Source organism: Vigna umbellata, chromosome 1 (genome assembly GCF_029865625.1).
Source record: "Vigna umbellata cultivar VRB3 chromosome 1, Vumbellata_1.0, whole genome shotgun sequence".
Classification (NCBI taxonomy): domain Eukaryota; kingdom Viridiplantae; phylum Streptophyta; class Magnoliopsida; order Fabales; family Fabaceae; genus Vigna; species Vigna umbellata.
This window is the reverse complement of record NC_142165.1, coordinates 22,072,100-22,091,260: the sequence shown is the minus strand read 5'-3', so window position 1 is coordinate 22,091,260 and position 19,161 is coordinate 22,072,100. Positions and strand designations below refer to the sequence as shown.

General features: G+C 34.8%; 2 protein-coding genes across 2 annotated transcripts; one reads left to right on the top strand and one right to left on the bottom strand.

Annotated features, from left to right (window-relative positions):
- Positions 1-5,497: 5,497 nt before the first annotated feature.
- Positions 5,498-7,533, top strand: LOC148204918 (cytochrome P450 71D11-like). The gene is made up of 3 exons (XM_088109534.1): positions 5,498-6,423; positions 6,505-7,108; positions 7,254-7,533. The coding sequence occupies exons 1-3, from the start codon at positions 5,515-5,517 to the stop codon at positions 7,259-7,261; spliced, it is 1,521 nt and encodes a 506-aa protein (XP_087965660.1). The 5' UTR covers positions 5,498-5,514; the 3' UTR covers positions 7,262-7,533.
- Positions 7,534-15,804: 8,271 nt separating this feature from the next.
- Positions 15,805-18,929, bottom strand: LOC124823085 (adenine nucleotide transporter BT1, chloroplastic/mitochondrial-like). Its single transcript, XM_047295225.2, has 3 exons — positions 18,082-18,929; positions 16,623-16,784; positions 15,805-16,454 (listed from the first exon to the last, which is right to left on the bottom strand). The coding sequence occupies exons 1-3, from the start codon at positions 18,649-18,651 to the stop codon at positions 15,981-15,983; spliced, it is 1,206 nt and encodes a 401-aa protein (XP_047151181.2). The 5' UTR covers positions 18,652-18,929; the 3' UTR covers positions 15,805-15,980.
- Positions 18,930-19,161: the final 232 nt, after the last annotated feature.

Genomic DNA, 19,161 nt, shown 5'->3' with positions numbered 1-19,161 from the left:
ATGCACATCTCCTAGCTTTAACCCAACCTAGCCAAGGAGGTTGCCATCACATTCTTTCTTATTTATCTTCTTATTTTAGTTTATTCCAATAAACTAAAAAAATATAGGAAAATTATTTAAAGAAAATTTGATAAAGTGTTATTAAAACATAGAATCTCATCCTATCTTAGCTTTGATTTAAAGTAAAGTTAAATTTAAATTTTGTTATAATATTTTCTTTAAATAATATTTGAAATTTAATCTTTGAAAGAGGTAATTAATTATTAGTTTTAAACGGAGCAACTTATTTCAAAATGTATTTGAAAATTTCAAATAAGATAATTTCATGTATGTTAGAACCAAATTTGCACGTATCTTGTAATTAAGCTGTGACATTGTCTTGTGCACTTAACTTGTAAAAGGGACAGTCTTCAACAATTTAAGAATTGTCAATTTTTTAAAATAATGTCTGTTATGAGACCGACAGTAGTTATATTTATGTAAACAAGAACATGAGTAGGTCCACATTTATTGATACATAAATTTTCTAGTTGGAGAGATACCAATTTAACAAATTAGCTTAATTCGTAAGATAACATTTATAGGAATAATGTTTTTATGGAGATCATTTGACAACTTTCTTCATACGTACAGGTCTAAAAAATTACTAAAAAAAGTGTGTTGTTTTTATAAAATTATTTAATACATTAACAAATTCAAAACTTCAGGAAAAAAAAACATTATTCTTTAAATTGTATAAAATGTATGCAAATATTTCTTACAATTAATTATTTCGAATATTTATAGTTCTTAATACTTATGTATGACAACATCTTTCTAGATCTGTTCAGTGGTGGTAATTGCATTAGAGTAGTCGCTATCCAATAGTAATAAGTTGATTATTGTAGGTCTTATCAGATTCATTATCTTGAGAAAAGAACTGTGTTCACTTCAACAGGATAGAGTTAAATCGCAAATAAGTATAAATTAAAAGTATTTTTTATAAAATTATAATAATTTTAATGCAAAACTTTTATTTAAATATAATTTATATTATTATTTAGTTTATTATTTTGTGTATGTGTAGTCTATCATACGCTTCTCCTAAAATGTTCTTTCATTCTCTCTCATTGATTTATATCATCTTTATCAAACAAGCTAAAAAATAAGATTAAAATTAATTTACATAGAAAATAACACTCTTATATAGTTTTTAAATGTTTGTTTTACCTTATATGTAAATTAAATTAACCTATAAAAGATTTTTTTTCATATATTTTTCCTGTAAAATTTCAAAGAAAAACCATCCAAATATATTCATAACTAAAGACTTTCTCCGGGTTAAAAATAAGTTTATAATGTAATTAAGAATTTATTTTATATAATTTAATTATTATAAAATTTTTTCACTTAAAATATTTATATTAAAAATTAATATAATTAAAAACAAGAAAAAACAATTGGAAATAAAATATTAATGAATTAAAAGAAATACTTTTGAGAGGATTAGAGTAAAATTTGTCAACAAATTGTTGTTGTAATATATATATATATATATATATATATATATATATATATATATATATATATATATATAATTTTTCAATTTATTTTATAATTTATAGTTTGTCAATTTAATTTACAATTTATTGTTTCTATAATTTTTAATTTGGTGGAGTGTTTATATTCTTTGTAATTCAGCAGTGGTTAATTAGGTGTGTAGGTGAGGAGGTTTATGTCATGACTATTATAATATATTTTCTTTTTTACAATTCTCATACAGGGTTTTTAATTAGTTACAAAAATTCCTTATATTAAGTAAAGTTAAGCAATGATTTTATATATTTTTTAACATTTTTATTAAATATTATCTTTAGAATACTAGTTAGTTAACTATATCTATCTTTAATTTCTTTGTCTATAATTAATAGACAAACTGTGTTCCCGTGGCCCCATTTTTTATTTCAACTCCTTCATTTTCTTCCTCTTTGAATTATTTTCAAAGCCTCAAATGTAGTTTCTATGCGTGCTATTTTTCTTTCTCTATATTTTATTTTTTTCTCTTCAATTGGATTTTGTCTATTTTACCACAACATCCTCATAAAAAGTAGTAATTAATTAAGAAGTACATCTATCTAATTAGTTTCTTCTTTGGAACAAGGTAAATTTATTTTTATTTTGTAATCATTTTTATCTTCATGATCTTTCTTATTTTTAATAAATTTTAATAATAGTTGAAAACTTGGTAACCATCAACTAACTTTTAGAATTTCTTTTAATTAGGGTTTTATCTTTCGAATCTCAGTTTTATGTTTTATCAAAAGATATTTTAAGAGGAGGTAATTTAATTATTTTGTTTTAAGTTCTTTTGATTCGTGGTAAAAGGTATTCATAAGACAATATTGTTATCTGGTGGTTACAAAAATATCGTATAACGTCATTATTTTTTTTCCTTTCGCGTCGAATTCGAGGTCGACGTCATATCAGGATACGTTAAATTGACGTCGAAGCAATTTTTTTGTTTTTTTAATTAATTATAATTCTTTTTTACAACTCTACGAGAGTAGAAAAACAACAAAAACAACAATAACAAATAACAGACAAGTTCAATCAAACAACAACAAACAAGTCCAACCAAATAACAACAACAAACAAGTTCAACCAAATAACAACAACAAACAAGTTCAATAAAAAAACAACAACAAACAAGTTCAACAAATAAGTTCTTCAAAACGAAAACGAAAACCAACCTTCAAAAGTTGGGTTCGTCGGAATAAAGTGTTTCCACCCGTGAGAGAAAACAGAATGTGCCTATGAAGGACAAGAACACGAAAATAATCGGTCAAAACAAACGAAAATTATACATAAAGTAATTAAAAAAGAGGTTATTTTTTTTGTTGTTTAAAAGAAAAAAGAAAAAAGAAAAAAGAATTAAAAAGGTGACTCTTTTGGCTTGACAAATATTACGTTGAACTCATACACTATTGGTGGTTTAAAAGAAAGAAGAAAGAAGAAAGAGAATGACGCGCTGGTTTAAATATTGAATAAGACTTCGACGTTCTACAATTGCATTTATTTACAAAAATGTCACCATTAACGTTAACTATTCAGTGGTTGAATGTTGAACGCATATATATTTTTTTGCACTAGTGAATTTGAAATATACAATTGTACTACAAAAATCTATTTATTTATGATGATATTTTGTGACGAGAAAGAAGTCTTTATACATATAGACATTGACAATCTATATTTTCTAAATTTATATGAAAAATTTGTGAGGTTCACATCTTTATAAAAAATACATTGTCATAAAGTTGTTGCAAAATTATATTAATGACAAAAGTATCTTGTAAAAGAATTTGTTATACATTTTCATTCCTTAAATATATATTAAACTTCCACTTAAGCTAGATTGCTTAAACAAGAGATAAGGCGTTTGAAGTGAAGTTACATTGTGAAAAAGTCATTAAGCTAAACGTAAGCATTTGTTTTAAAACAACGAGTTCGTTACTTAAGCCTATGTTCAGTAGCACTTAAGCGATTACTTATAAAGAATGAATTAATTAATTAAATTATTTTCAAAATTTGTGTATTAAATTTATTTTAGAAAGTGGTAATTATTGAAATATAGGAAAAGACCATACGCGATTTAAATTATAAAATTTCATTACTCTGCAATTAATTAGCATGCACAAATTTTAAATAAAATAAAAACATAAACTAAAAAAACTAAAAATACTTTAATAAACTAAAAAAAAACAACCGATTTTATATCATTTACCGTCTCATTATGACTGTTAGATAAATATAAAATAAACATGTATATCTATTTTATATTTAACAATGAACAAAAGTGTTAGTTTCCTTAAAGATTGATTGAGATTTTGGTGGTACTGATTCACCCTAATCCTTAATTCCTAGAATTTGACTATGATATGAATTACATCAAATATTAATTTCTAGTCAAATATAGTTAATATAATATCTGAAAAAAATGCTTATTTATTATTATCTATTATTTAATTACTTGAATTGTTTGATATGAGACGAATTCTTTTGAAACATGCAGTAATAAATATGATTACTTTTTTGTGTTCTAGATTGGTTTAATTCATGTATATTTGATATGACTAGACCTCATATGCTTTGGTGACAATCCTAACAACATCTGGTATACTCTTTTATCTCATCTAATTTTTTAGGTTTTTTATGTGTGCAAATTTAAATTATAAATTAAGAAAAATAGATAAATTTTAAAAAAATTATAAAAATAAGCAAGTAGTGTAATTTTCTTCAAATGAAGAAGTTGTCAGTCTTCTACAAAATTTTCGTTTTAATATTGTTAGAAAGAGGAAGTCTGTCACCCCTTGAACGGTTTTAACACTGAAGTCATTAAAGTTGGCTACCTCTCACAACTTCAATAGTAAAAGTTGGTCACCCTAGTCCAGATTAAAATGACAACCTTGGCCAAGTTTTATAGAGCTCGACTAGGATGAAGTTAAGCTCGACAAAACTACACAAAATTCGAACTAACGATATTGAACTCAACAATGATGTTGTGGAGCTCGGCTAAACGTATAATAAAAGTCTACACAACACTTCATATTAAAGTTTAGTGTTAATATGAAGTGTCGTGCAGACAAATAATTTTTACTCTAAGAAATTTTCTTTCTGAAATACTGTCATATGATGTTAGGAATGATACTTTTCGAGCTCAACTACATCTAATCGAGCTCCACAATATTATTGTCGGATTCAACATCGTCAGTTTGTTTTGTCTCGTCGAGCTTAACTTCATACCAAAATTTATAAAATTGGTCGAACTCATCATTTCAACCCGGACTAAGGTGATCGACTTTCCTATTGAAATCGTAAGGGGTGATCGACTCCCACTTTTCAACAGAGAACTTTTTCATTTGAAGTTAAATGAAAGTTGCACGATTTGTTTATTTTCATAATTTTTCTTAAAATTTACCTATTTCCCTCGTTTATGTTTGAAATTTCTCAGCATCCGTGAAAAAAAAAACAACTTTTATATTATTGATAATAGTATTGGATTGTATGTACTCCCACGTGAATTTTTACACAAAGCTCTATCTTTGATTAGAAACAAAAATTGGATAAGAAGCTAATTCAACTTACAAACGCAGCTCATAAATGAGATAAGACTACGAGCCTTATATAATATATTTTATATGACTGGTGGATGTAAAATTTTTAAAGATCTTTTAGATATTGTAATTATACTTATGACATATCACTTGTCACATCTACTACACAACATGGCTTTAAAATATTTTAAAATAAATACCTTGGTCTTGTAGTTATTAAATTGGAACAACAAGGGTGGTTGATCTTCTCACCTGTTTATCTACCTATCGTTTTCTTCATTTAAGAACATGGGGGTAAAGAACAACATGGGGAAAGGAACATGTCTTGGATTCTCCCTTCATATTCACCACCACCAATCAATCTTTATATATATATATATATCATGAGTTGCAGAACCTTTTACCATTAACTTTTTGCACCATGGATTCTGAAATACTCCTTATCTTTTCCTTTCTCCTCTGCATGATTGTGGCACTGAAACTAGGGAGAAACCTCAACAAAAAATGCAAGTCATCATCACTAAACATACCCCCTGGACCATGGAAGCTTCCTGTTATAGGAAACTTGCACCATCTTGTTTCATCCACACCACACCGAAAACTAAGAGACTTAGCCAAAATATACGGACCCATGATGCATCTCCAGCTAGGAGAGATCTTCATAATCGTTGTTTCCTCAGCAGAGTATGCCAAAGAGATCATGAAAACACATGATGCAACCTTTGCATCGAGACCTAAACTTCTGGCAGCAGATATAGCCTCTTATGGATACACAAACATTGCTTTTGCACCTTACGGAAGTTACTGGAAAAAGATACGAAGAATCTGCACCATGGAGCTTCTGTCCCCGAAACGTGTCAGTTCATTCCAACCGATCAGAGAAGAAGAACTCACCAATCTGGTTCAAATTATTAGTTCACATGTTGGAGGGTCCCCCATCAACCTCACTAAAGCAGTGTCCTCATCAATGTATAACATCATTTCAAGAGCTGCTCTGGGGCAGAAGCGCACCAAAGACAACGATGAGTTCATGTCGATAGTCCAACAAGGAGTGCTTGGTGCAGGAGGTTTTGACATAGGAGAGTTGTTTCCTTCTGCTACATGGCTTCAACATCTCACTGGTTTGAGGCCTATGCTTGAGAAGGTGCATCAACAAATGGATCGGATACTGGAAGCCATCATCAATGAACACAGAGTAGCAAGATCCAAAGCCCAACATGGCCATGAATCAGTCGAAGATTTGGTAGATGTTCTCCTAAACTTCCATGATGCCAGTGACAGTAACCATGAAGTTTGCTTAACCATTAACAATATCAAAGCAGTAATCATGGTAAAGATTTCATGCCCTTTATAGAATTAAAATATGAAATCCTAAAATGAAATCCATAAAGAAGTGTGTCTTGCATTGCAGGACATTTTTGTAGCTGGAGTTGAGCCTGTGGCAACTACCATAAACTGGGCAATGGCAGAGATGATGAAGAATCCAAGAGTGATGAAGAAAGCACAAGATGAAGTGAGAGAGGTGTTCAAAGAAAAGGGAAGGGTTGATGAGATTTGCATGAATGAACTACAATACTTGAAATTTGTTATTAAAGAAACCCTAAGGTTACACCCACCAGGAGTTCTTCTGGTTCCAAGAGAATGTGCAGAGACATGTGTGATTGATGGGTATGAGATACCAGAAAAAACTAAGGTATTGATAAATGCTTGGGCAATTGGAAGAGACCCAAAGTACTGGAGTGAAGCTGAGAGGTTTTATCCAGAGAGATTCATTGGCAGCTCCATTGATCTTAAAGGGAATCATTTTGAGTTCATTCCCTTTGGTGCTGGAAGAAGAATCTGTCCTGGCATTTCCTTTGGCTTGCCAACTGTTGAAGTCACTCTTGCTGTTTTGTTGTTTCACTTTGATTGGAAGCTTCCTAATGGAATCAAAAGTGAAGCCTTTGACATGACTGAGACATTTGGAGTCACTGTTGGATTAAAGAATGACATTTCCTTGATACCTCTCCCTGCTGGTAAGATATGTTTCTTTGCTAAATCATATTATCTCATAACCATCATAGTCTCACTCTTAACTAAATAACTATCAAGTTAACCATTATATAAGAAAAAATTATATAAAAAAAGAATTGTCTAATTTCACTGTTGATGTTCTTAAAGGGAAATGATGCAAGTAAGGAAGTAAGCAGTGGAAGCAAAGAAGGGTGAGTGAGGAAGAGATTTCCACACATTTGTTGAAAAGTGAAATATGCATCAGTGTTTCGGTTCTTCAATAATGAATAATTGGTCAGCGGATCAAGTCTTTAAGAACTGTTACTTGTTACTGTAATACTTTTATGTTATTTTTCTTTTCTTAAGTATTGAATTGTAAGTTTCCTTTCTTTTTTCGGCATGTTTCATGTAAAGAACATTAATAAATTTGTTATTGCATTCAGCTTTATGTTTGTCTCTCTTTTATGCATGTCTTATTTAGTCACTCCCATAAAGGGTACATAGCCATCAAATGAAAAAGTTTGTCTAATTCTTTTATTATATATTATTATTATTACTATTATTATAATTATCATTTTTATAATTTTGTTCTACTATTTTACACCTTTTTTATTTAATTCATTTTTTTATAAAAAATAGTCGATATATATATATATATATATAATTTTATTTATTCATCAAACTTATAATTAGAGTGTTTCAACAATTATACATAGTATAAATACTGAATAACACATTACTAATTAAAGTTTACATGTTATCATAACATAAAAAAATTTATATGGACTTATTTTAAAAAATATATTAAATTAAAATTAGACTTAATATCTCTTTTGGTCCCTCTTTAGGGGGCAATGTTCAAGTCCGTCCTACCTTTTTTAAAAGTTCAATGTCGTCCCAACTTGTAAAAAAAGTGTACAATTAAATCCTTTTTGGTCATAGCGTTAAATATTTAACGATCCAGCTGACAGCGTGGAGTGATATGTGCAACGTGGCTGTTTAGGTTCATAATGTGACAGTGACAGTGATTTTCATTAAAGTTCACGTGACAGTGGCAATGATTTTCATTAAGAGGGGTTAGGGTTTGGTTTCCTCCCAATTGGTCTTTAAGGTTTGGGAAGTGTTTGGGGAGACATAGGAATGGCTTCCCAAGGGTGTTCTTTGTTTTCGAAAAGCTGGGCCAAAGGATCTTCTCGTTTGTCCCATGATGGTGCTTGTAGAGGAAACCAAAGGGTTTGGTTTCCTCCCATGATTTTTACCACTGGATGGAATCAATGTTTAAGCTATGTTTGGATGATTTTGTCTCGAGTTGGAGAAGAAAGTAGAGGAAAATGTAAAGGAAGGTTGGTGATCGGATGGAGGGAGAGTATTTCCCCCCTGTTCTAGGATACTTGAGGAAAGAAAGGAAGCAAACCTTTTTCCTTTTCTTGAGATTTAAAGTTAAACCTTTTACTCCCCCTTGTTTAATTTTAAAAACCTTTTACTTACCCTTTTACCTGCTCTATCCCACTAAATTATAACATTTGAATGTTTGGATTAGAACGGCTGAAACACTTCTGCATCTTCCATATCTTATTAATCCTTGCTTTGTTCTTTATGAAACTTAGGAAAGCCCAATTGCAACCTGCTGCTTCTTTCTGGTGTTCATTTTTTGAGTTTCAAGCAAGTTCTATATTTAGTTATGAAATGCCATTTCGTAATGGCTACAATTCATTCCAGTTTAATAATCCTCTACAATTTATTTCGAATCCTCAATTTCAAGCATTGGAAGCTCATTTCCCTTTCAATATTAAATTGGGAGGAAACCAGACCCTAACCCCTCTTGATGAAAATCACTGCCAGTGCCACGTGATCTTTAATGAAAATCACTGTCATTGTCACGTTATGAACCTAAACAGCCACATTGCACAGATCACTCCGCGCTGTCAGCTGCATCGTTAAATTTTTAACGCCGTGACCAAAAAGGATTTAATTGCACACTTTTTTCACAAGTTGGGACGACATTGAACATTTTAAAAAAGGTAGGACGAACTTGAACATTGCCCTCCTAAAGAGGGACCAAAAGAGGTATTAAGCCTTAAAATTATTCAAACTATTATTCTATTGAATTGAAGGAATAAGTGTTAAAACTTTACTTCAGTTACTAAAAATTAGATATATCATTTTAACCCCTATCTTATGGACTGATTCTAACCGATTTAAAATTAAGACCCTTATTTCTTTTTCCATTCAAGAGGGAGATTTTTCTGAAGCTCCAACCCCCAAAACCCATAAAAAGTGGGTTGCGGTTGGGGATAGGATGGACTGACCTTGAAATCCTCCCTTTCCATTCACTAAAGCCACACATTCATGAACTCTCACACATAAAAAAAGCAAGTTATATACATAGATTTCAAGGCCTCAAATATATTCGTTGATAGTGTCACTATATTTTTTGTTAATTGATTTTATTATGTTATTTGTTAAGCTATCTTTTCTCTTATTTTTAGAGATGGAAGCTAAAACATTTGAAGTGTAAAATTGAGATGAACACAAATTTTACAATTTGTATCCCGTTTTTAGTTTTACCAACCAAACTAATGTTGAAAATAATAATTGTTTCGGATATAGAGTTGACGTCCTATACTCAAAGCACTCAAGATTGTGTGGATGACTGGACGAACTTTGAAGACTGGGTGGACGTTGCAGACCGGACAAACTAAGCATTATTGAAGATCGGACGGGCGGGACTCAGGGTGGACGGACGTTGCTCCATGCACTAGGTTAAAGACCGATCAGACGTTTCTCCGTGCGCTCCAAGTGGTCGTCCTCCTCCTTCTCCAAGCCGGGCGAGCGGGCACCTGGCAAAGACATTCTGACGCTCAAGTTAGTAATGTAACCGAGCGGTAAGTAATGCATATATATAGTGCATTGTGTACAGTCTGTTCTCGAAATCATACCTGGGACTTTTATTATATTGGTTGTAATGGACTTTTACCTTTCGTCGGCCTCATGACGGCCAAATCACGCCTTAATCTTCATTAGGGGATTTAATGAGCTATTATAGTTTATAACCTAACCATGTGGTCGGCCTGTTGGTTGGTCTGATGTTCGGTCGACTCGGATGGTCGGCCTGTGTGGTCGTCTTGGACGATCGGCCTGGTCCTGCGCAGGAGGCCGTACGGTACATCAGCCCCCCAAGCCCAAGCATGATATTTAATGATGCGAAGGGGTTTTGTAGATGACCTTCCTGAAAAGGACGAGTTCTCTGATTTGATTTCGTCTATAATTCCTCTTTGCTTGTTGATGAGTGGATGGAAAATGAGTCGTGCCTTCGTCGGCCGAGCTGGATAATCTGCTGATCCTTACTTTAAGTAACAAGTCATGAAGATCCACGATCGCCCACTCTCGTTGAGGCCGACCGATATATCTTTGTTGAAGATCCACGGTCACCGGTCGGGATTCCTTTGAAGAAGAATAGTTGAGGTCGAATGGACGAGAGCTGGTAGCCGAATGGTCGAGAGCTTGAAGCCTAATGACTGAGATGTTGGGGCCGAATGACCGAGAGCTTGAGGCCGAACGACCGAATAACTTGAGGCCACTATAAGGCTAGATGGTTGCTAGGCCATGGAAGGAAAAGTTGTTGAGGACGAATGTCCGAATAGTTGATGGTTGGAAGCCGAATTTCACTAAGTACCTGCGGGGCCATGAAAGGCCGAGCGGTCGAGGCCACATGAGACCGAGTAGTTGAGACCAATGTAAGGCCGAACGGTTGGGGCCAAATGGTCGGATGCTTGAGGCCAACGTAAGGCCAAACAATATAGATCATGTGAGGCCGGATGACCGAGCAGTTGAGGTCGAATGACCAAAAGGTTGAGGCCGAATGGTTGAAGCTTGTGAGGCCGAACGGCCGAATGACCGAGACATTGAGGCCACATGGCCGAATGCTGGATGCCAAATTTGGCTAAGTCCTTGTGAGGTCGGATGGTCGAGTAGTTGGGGCCGGATGGTCGGACAGTTGCAGCAGAATAACCGAAAGGTTGAGGCCGAATGGCTGAAACCTTTGAGGCCGGATGGCCGAGCAATTAAGGTGGATGACCGGACAGTTGGGGCCGAATGGCCAGATGTTGGATGCCATGTTTGGTTAAGTCTCTGTCAGGTTGGATGATCGAGCAATTAGGGCCGTATGGCTGAAAGGTTGAGGCCGAATGGCTAAAACCTGTCAGGCCGAACGACCGAGACGTTGAGGTTGGATGGCTGGATAGTTGGGACCGAATGACCAGATGCTAGATGCCAAGTTTGGCTAAGTCTTTGTGAGGTTGGATGGCCGAGCAGTTGGGACCGAATGGCCGAAAGGTTGAGGCCAAATGGCTGAAACCTGTGATACCCAATGACCAAGACGTTGAGGCTGGATGGCCGGACAGTTGGGGCTAAATGGCCGGAAGGTTGTGGCCGATTGGATGAAGCCCGTGAGGCCGAACGACCGAGACGTTGTTTCCGCATGGTCGAATGCTGGATGCCAAATTTGGCTAGATCCCTGTGAGGCCGGAGGGCCGAGCATTTGGGGCCGAATGGCCGGACAGTTGCGAACGAATAGCCGAAAGGTTGAGGCCGAATGGCTGAAACCTTTGTGGTTGGATGGTTGGACAATTGGGGGCGAATGGCCAGATGCTGGATGCCAAGTTTGGTTAAGTCTCTGTGAGGTTGGACGGCTGAACAATTAGGGCCGAATAACCGAAAGGTTGAGGTCGAATGGATGAAACTTGTGAGGTTAGATGGCAGAGTAGTTAGGGCCAAATGGCCGAAAGGTTGAGGTCGAATGGCTAAAACCTGTGAGGCCGAAACAACCGAGATGTTGAGGTCGGATGGCCGGACAGTTGGGGCCAAATGGCTGGATGCTGGATGCCAAGTTTGGCTAAGTCTCTGTGAGGTCTGATGGGCGAGCAGTTGGGGCCGAATGACCGAAAGGTTGAGGCCGAATGGTTGAAACCTGTGAGGTCGAATGACCGAGACGTTGAGGCCGAATGGCCAGACAGTTGGGGTCGGATGCTGGATCCCAAGTTTGGCTAAGTCTCTGTGAGGTTGGATGGACGAGTAGTTGGGGCCGAATGGCTGAAAGGTTGAAGCCGAATGGCTGAAATCTGTGAAGCCGAACGACCGAGACGTTGAGGCCAGATGCTTGAGGTCAATGTAAGGCCAAACGGTTGAAGCCATAGGATCGTCGTTCACCGCTCGTCCAAGTTGACTTGTTCCTTGAGAAACTCGTCGTTCATCAACTTGGGCTTTGTCTGGAATCGGACGACAATGGTTCTGTAATGAACTTGTCGTTTATCGCCCGGCCAAGTTGATAGTGGTTCCTAGAGGAACTCGCCATTCCTCAACTCGGGCTTTGTCTGGAATCAGGCGACAACAATTCTTTAATGAACTCACCGTTCACCGCCCGACCAAGTTGATAGTGGTTCCTTGAGGAACTCGTCGTTCATCAACTTGGGCTATATCTAGAGTCGGGCGGCAATGGTTCTTTATGAACTCACCGTTCACCGCCCAGTTAAGTTGGCAGTTCACTAAAGAACTCACTCCTTTGGCTCCGGGTGACAGTGGTTGATGGACGGTCGAGCAGTTGAGGTTGTGGACGACCGAGAAGTTGAGGCCGAAGGGCCGAATGTTTGATGCCAAATTTTGGCTAAGTACCTGTGAGGCCATGGACGACTGAGCAGTTGAGGCCGAAGGGCCGAATGTTTGATTCCAAATTTGGCTAAGTCCCTGTGAGGCTGGAGGGTCGAGCAATTGGGGCCGAATGGCAGGATAATTGAGGCCGAAGGGCCAAATGTTTGATGCCAAATTTGGCTGTACATAAGGTCATGGACAACCGAGCAATTGGGGCTGGACGATTACGGTCATGGGAGACCATGGAGTTAAGGTCAAGTTAAGGTCCGACAATTGGGGCCATGGTCGGCCTTGAAGTTGAGGCCTAAGATAAGGCTGGACGAATGCGACCATGGACTGCCGTGAAATCGAATCCAAGTGTAAAATCACTTAATGGAGAGAGTTTCTTCAATCCGGATCAATATGTAGGGGCCGGGTCGACAAAATGATGCTGAGACTGTGTCCTTGTCTGGTTCCTCGTGGATCACAGGGGATGTCGCTCTGTCCCACAGTGGGTGCCAAAATGTTTTGGATATAGGGTTGACGTCCTGTACTCAAAGCACTCAAGATTGTGTGGATGGCTGGAGGAACCTTGAAGACTGGGCGGACCTTGCAGACCTGACAGACCAAGCATTATTGAAGATCGAATGGGCGGGGCTCAGGGCGGACAGACGCTGCTCCATGCACTAGGTTGAAGACCAATCAGACGTTTCTCCATGCACTCCAGGTGGTTGTCCTCCTCCTTCTCCAAGCCAAGCGAGCGGGCACCTGTCAAAGGCACTCTGATGCTCAAGTTAGTAATGTAATCGAGCGGTAAGTAATGCATATATATAGTGCATCATGTGTAATCTATTCTCGAAATCATACCTGAGACTTTTATTTATACTGATTGTAATGAACTTTTACCTTTCGCCAATCCAATCACGTTTTAATCTTCATTAGAGACTTTAATGAGCTATTATCATTTATAACCCAACCATGTGATCGGCCTGCTGGATGATCTGATGGTCGGTCGGCTGAGATGATCAGCCTGTATAGTCTTAGATGATCGTCTAGTTGTATGCAGAAAGGTTGTACGGTACACTGGACTAGGATTAAGTCTTATAATATAAGCTTATCTGACATGGCAAAATAAGTCTTTTCTTCTTTAGTTTATTATTTTGATCATATCAGTTTTCTACTATTTTTAGAATTAGGAAAAATATTTTGAGAATTTTGTAGTGTGAGAATGCATTTTGGCAGCACGTGATATTAGTGTTGAAAGATTGACGTGGAATATAAAGAAAATATTTAGCTGATGAAAGAAGTTTGGGTGACAACACTACTTTTAAGTCTTGGATTTACGCTTTTTAATATCATTAAAAAATATATTTAGAATTGTGTGAACTAAATTAAGAAAGAAAATTAAAATTTTACAAATATTTGAATATTGAAATTAATGTTTCGCTAATAACAATATTCTTTAAGTTTTTTCAGAGGATTGTTATGTAGTATAAAAATCCTTTAAATATTGTGAATGTGTATATGCGATTACTATTATTATTTGACAATTAAAAAAAAAGGTGTGTTTCTCTAATATCGACTTTTTAATAATATTATATTTCGTTTATTTTGATATTTATTAGAATGATAAAAATATTTGTGTTTGTAGTTATTTGTGAATAAATTCCGTGACTGGATACTTGATACTTGTAAGTATTTATTATTTATGATTAATGGAAAATGAATATTTTAATATCTACTTATAAACAGATTATGTGCGAGTATTGTACTATATGTATCAACATGTATTTACTACCCGCAAAAAATAAAAAAAAAATTTTTATTTATATTTTATTAAGTTAAAATTTAATTAAAATTAAAATTAATTTATATCTTATTAGGTTAAATTTAAGTTACTTTATATTATATTTTATATTTTTTTATAATTTTATTTAAATTTTATTTTAAAATTTAATAAAATATTTTTTTTAAATGTTTGCGGGTATTCACAAATACATACAAGTTTTAAAAATACATGCGAATATTTTTTAAATATGTATGTACACAAACATATTGATAACAAATAGATTTTTTTTGTTGCGGATCCGATAATGAATAGATGTATTCCTAATCTTTAATAACAAAATTATTTAATAATAAATGTTATTAATATATTCTTATTAGACAAAAACAAAAACAAAACACAAATTTCATACCCATCAAATTAACAAATACTATTTCAAAAATGAAAACTACTAAGAGAAGATTAGCTCATTGAAAATAAGTTATTAAATATAATAGACCTATAATATTATCAGCATATCTATAAAAATAAATGATCAATGTATAATTTTTACATTAAATACCTCATATTTATCTCTTAAATTAAATATATATAACAAAAACTCCATTTTTATATGCATTTATTATCTTATAAATTAATGCAATATCTTCAATAAAAAAATATAATTTATAGCAACGTAAGGCCATACTAAAATGTTTATATTCCATGAAAAAAATTACAAATTTGTTACAAAATTTTGTAAAAAAATATTTTTCTTTTACTATTTCTTTTAAGAGTTTCAATTGACAAATAATTATTTCTTACAAAATTATAAAATTTGTGAGTATTTCTTACAATTTTTTTTGTGAAAAATGTTTTATACAAATTATTTTGTGAACAAATTGGTTGCTTTTTTTGCAAATCATTTTTCATAACAAAAATTGTAAGTATTTCCTAAAAAAAGCAAAACAGAATTGGGAGAAAATATGTCTTTTTTTTAAGTGGTGAGGAACATCAAAAGTATATTCGAAATAATTTCCAACTTCTCACTCAAACGTTTAAATCTTTGTAAGCATTTCCATCAACATATAACCCTAAAAAGAAGGATTAATAACTTTCATCCACTCATTAGAAGGTATCACCAAATTCCAGTGAGAACAAATAAGTGTTATCTTGCAACTTCAGTTAGATAAACAATGATTGGTATAAGATAAAACATTTTTTTGAAATTGCAAGGAAAAATACAACTAAAAACAATTGACTCTTTTCATTAAAATATGCAGTTAAGCAGAGATATTAGTTAATGCCAATAGGCAAGAGACAAAGAAAAGCCAAAAAAAAAAATTATTCCATAACCAATTTGTAATCAAAAGTTGCTATGGGGTAAACAAAATAATTCCAGTAACAATAAAAAAAAATCCAGAATAAGTTAAGGAAATATGCAAAATTTGAAGAATGAAGTTCTGTCTCTTAGCTCCAACACTAGTCCTTCTACAACCTTGATGCTACTCCTCTTCATCGTCCTCTACCAGTATCCTCTTGCATGCTTCATAGCACATGAAAGAAATTCCTGCAGCTGGCACCAACTTCATGCAGCTAGGTCCCAACCCTTTGTACAATCCTTGAATCCCTTCTTGCTCAAGAATGCTTGCAAGGGCATGAATCACATTTTTGTATATTTGCCTTCCACTCAGGGCTCCCACTTGCATGTGCTTGCGTGCCACTTCAAGAGGAAATGTGGCACTGCTTGAAATAGCACCAGCTGCAGATCCTATCAAAAGGGTTTCAATATTGCCAATCTTCTCCTTTTTGAAAATTTTTCTGTATGCTTTCCTCAAGGTGTCATATGCAAAGTAATTTGTTGCAGAATATGGTATTACTCCAATAAGGCTGGGAGTGAGGCCTCTGTAAAGTTCTCCAGCACCCTCTTCTCTCACTATTTTCAGGAATGCATCTAGTAGACCTTCATACACACCCCTCTGCAAAATTACTAGTTCAGATTAAATTCTGCTTTTATTTTTGTCCCATGATAAGATAAATAACAGAATATGTAGACATACTCTATGAATTTACATTGTTAGATTAATCAGAAACATGATGATTTCTAATTGGAAAACAAGTGTTTGTTTGCTTTTATATGTACACACCTGGATAGTTAAACGAGTCTTTAGCAACTCCAGAGGATATGTGCATATTGTTGAACTAACTCCAGCACAAGCACCTGCTATCAATGATGGAGGAATAGCGAGTTTAGGCTGCTCCCCTGGCTTTGGTGAGAGGTTCTTGTTAACAGTATCATATACAAATAGCTGCAGAAAACAAAGTGAAATGTTTTCAGATGCATAAAAACATATCATTTCAGATACTGTATCAAAAGGAATCAAAGAGGAAAATGCAGGACAAAACAAGTGTAAATATTTTTTGCTTTGTAAGTGAAGTTTTGAGACAGGTTTTATGCTTTTCTTCAGTGGGAAAAAAGGGCTGTGAGATATCATGTATGTGGTTGAATATGTATCACCAAAGAAACAAGGAAGATCATTACATTAGGTTGACTTAGATACAGTTTACTTGCCTTAAAATCAACACATATACATGACAAAATTGACACTTACCAAAAAACAGGACCATGAAAAGCAATATTGGCTGCGTGACTTCTAAAACTGTTTAAACATCTCAACTGATATCCTAAAGGGAAAGGTAACCTGATGATAAGACATCAACAACAGAAAAAATCCATTTGAGGATGTAGGCAGAATGCAGTTCACTTGGTTGCAATTTGTCTTGTCATATCAGAAAATGATTTTAGGACTTAATAGGATAAAAAGTTACACAACTCAGTTAAAGAGCACATATTCCATTAGAAACAAGTTGCATACTGAAGGATCATTTTATACATTTAACATTTGTTTAGTCTGTGAGCTACCAGTCTGCCACCAAAAAGAAAAAACAAAGGAACAATCAAGTTAAAGTTCCTTATAAACATTAAGACAACTAAGTTAAACAACAAAACTGCAGCAGGATTTAAGAAACAATCAGGAAGATGTAACTAAACAAATTCTTCCATCCAACAATTAAACTAGCTAGATACCAAACCAGATATTTCTATTGTGGTGGAAACAATATTGATCAGCCTGGGTGATTAAACCTAAATTCAAGAATCTCCCAGACACTTCTACTTACATTGACAATACAAATGGTCCTACTAAAGACAAATCCAGCCAATAGTAGCAAACCTCAGGACATAATGAAACACACAAACAAACCAAGAATCCAATAGAATAAAGCAAAAAACAAAATTAACGTCCAAACAACAAACAGATTGAGGCAATCAAATCAAGCAAGCAAAAACTCATTCACCCTAAACCCAAAACAAATTATAAAGTATAACATGCAAAATGTTGTAGATACACATACACATAACCATTCACCACAATCCCATAAAAACTGTAAAACATAACCATACAAAATAATGTACAAGTAAGGTAAACACGCGCGCGCAGGCACTTTGAGACAATCAAATAAGCAAACCAAAAACCATTCACCACAAACACAAAACAACCTGTAAAACATAATCATACAATGTGATGCACACACACATATAATTACCTCAATGGCCTTGCTGGGTGCAACCCGAATCACATTAACAAAATTACCCCTAAACAAGCCCTTCCATCCATCAGTCTTCATGATATTGCTGAAGACCTCCCCAGTAGAATTCCCACTACTTCCTACCATCAAATGAGTCCTAATGGTCTCCAAGGGTGCCACAGTGGTCCGTGACACTGCCCCAGCAAAGGCACCACTAATCAACCTCCTAAGAGAAGGGTTCTTCACCTTGATCTTCAACCCTTTAAAGACACCCTTCTTCTTCCCCTTAACACCCGCCACCCCCTCTTCTTCCCCAGGAACCCCAGTAATCTTCACCTTCCCCTCTGATTGAACATAGCTAACGTACAACTCAGTGCAAGGGATCCTAATGTTCATGCCCCCATTGTGCTGGGAATCACCAGAAGAAGGGTTTGGCTCTTGAACGCCAAACCCCATTCCCACTTGACTAACGCTAGCAAACATAGCCATAGGGTCGTTAACACGCTGACCCCATTGAGACCCAAAATTGGAAATTGAGAAAAGACCATTCCTTTCTTCATCAAAGAGCTTAATCCCTCTGCCACCCATCAATCAGAGCCTCTCAAAGATTCTTTCTTTCTGGGTTTCTTGTGAAGATAGGGAAGAAGATAGGGGTTGTTGAACAAGAATAAAAATAATATCAAGATATATGGTTTCAGAGATAGTGATAAGAAGATTTGGTTGGTTAGATTGAGAGAAAATTATTGAAGAAGATGGGCAGAGTATGGGTTTGGAAGAAGTGGCGGCGAGAACGAGAGAAAAGGGTAGGTGAATGAATCAGTGTGTCTGCGTTTCCCTTCAGCACACTGAACAGGGAACGCTCTTTGTTGGTGATAATGTCTATATATGTATGTATTATGCACATGTGAGAAAAAGTTGCTACTGTTACAATTTTGAGATAACTAATTATTCACATCAGAATCTTGGAAAATTATTGGAAAAAAATAATAGGAAATTGACCAATTGTGCAGATATTCTAGTTTATTTTAGCAACAATAAAAAAAGTTAGTTACATATTTTAAAATATGAAAAATTTTACCCTGCTTACTAAGAAGAAAA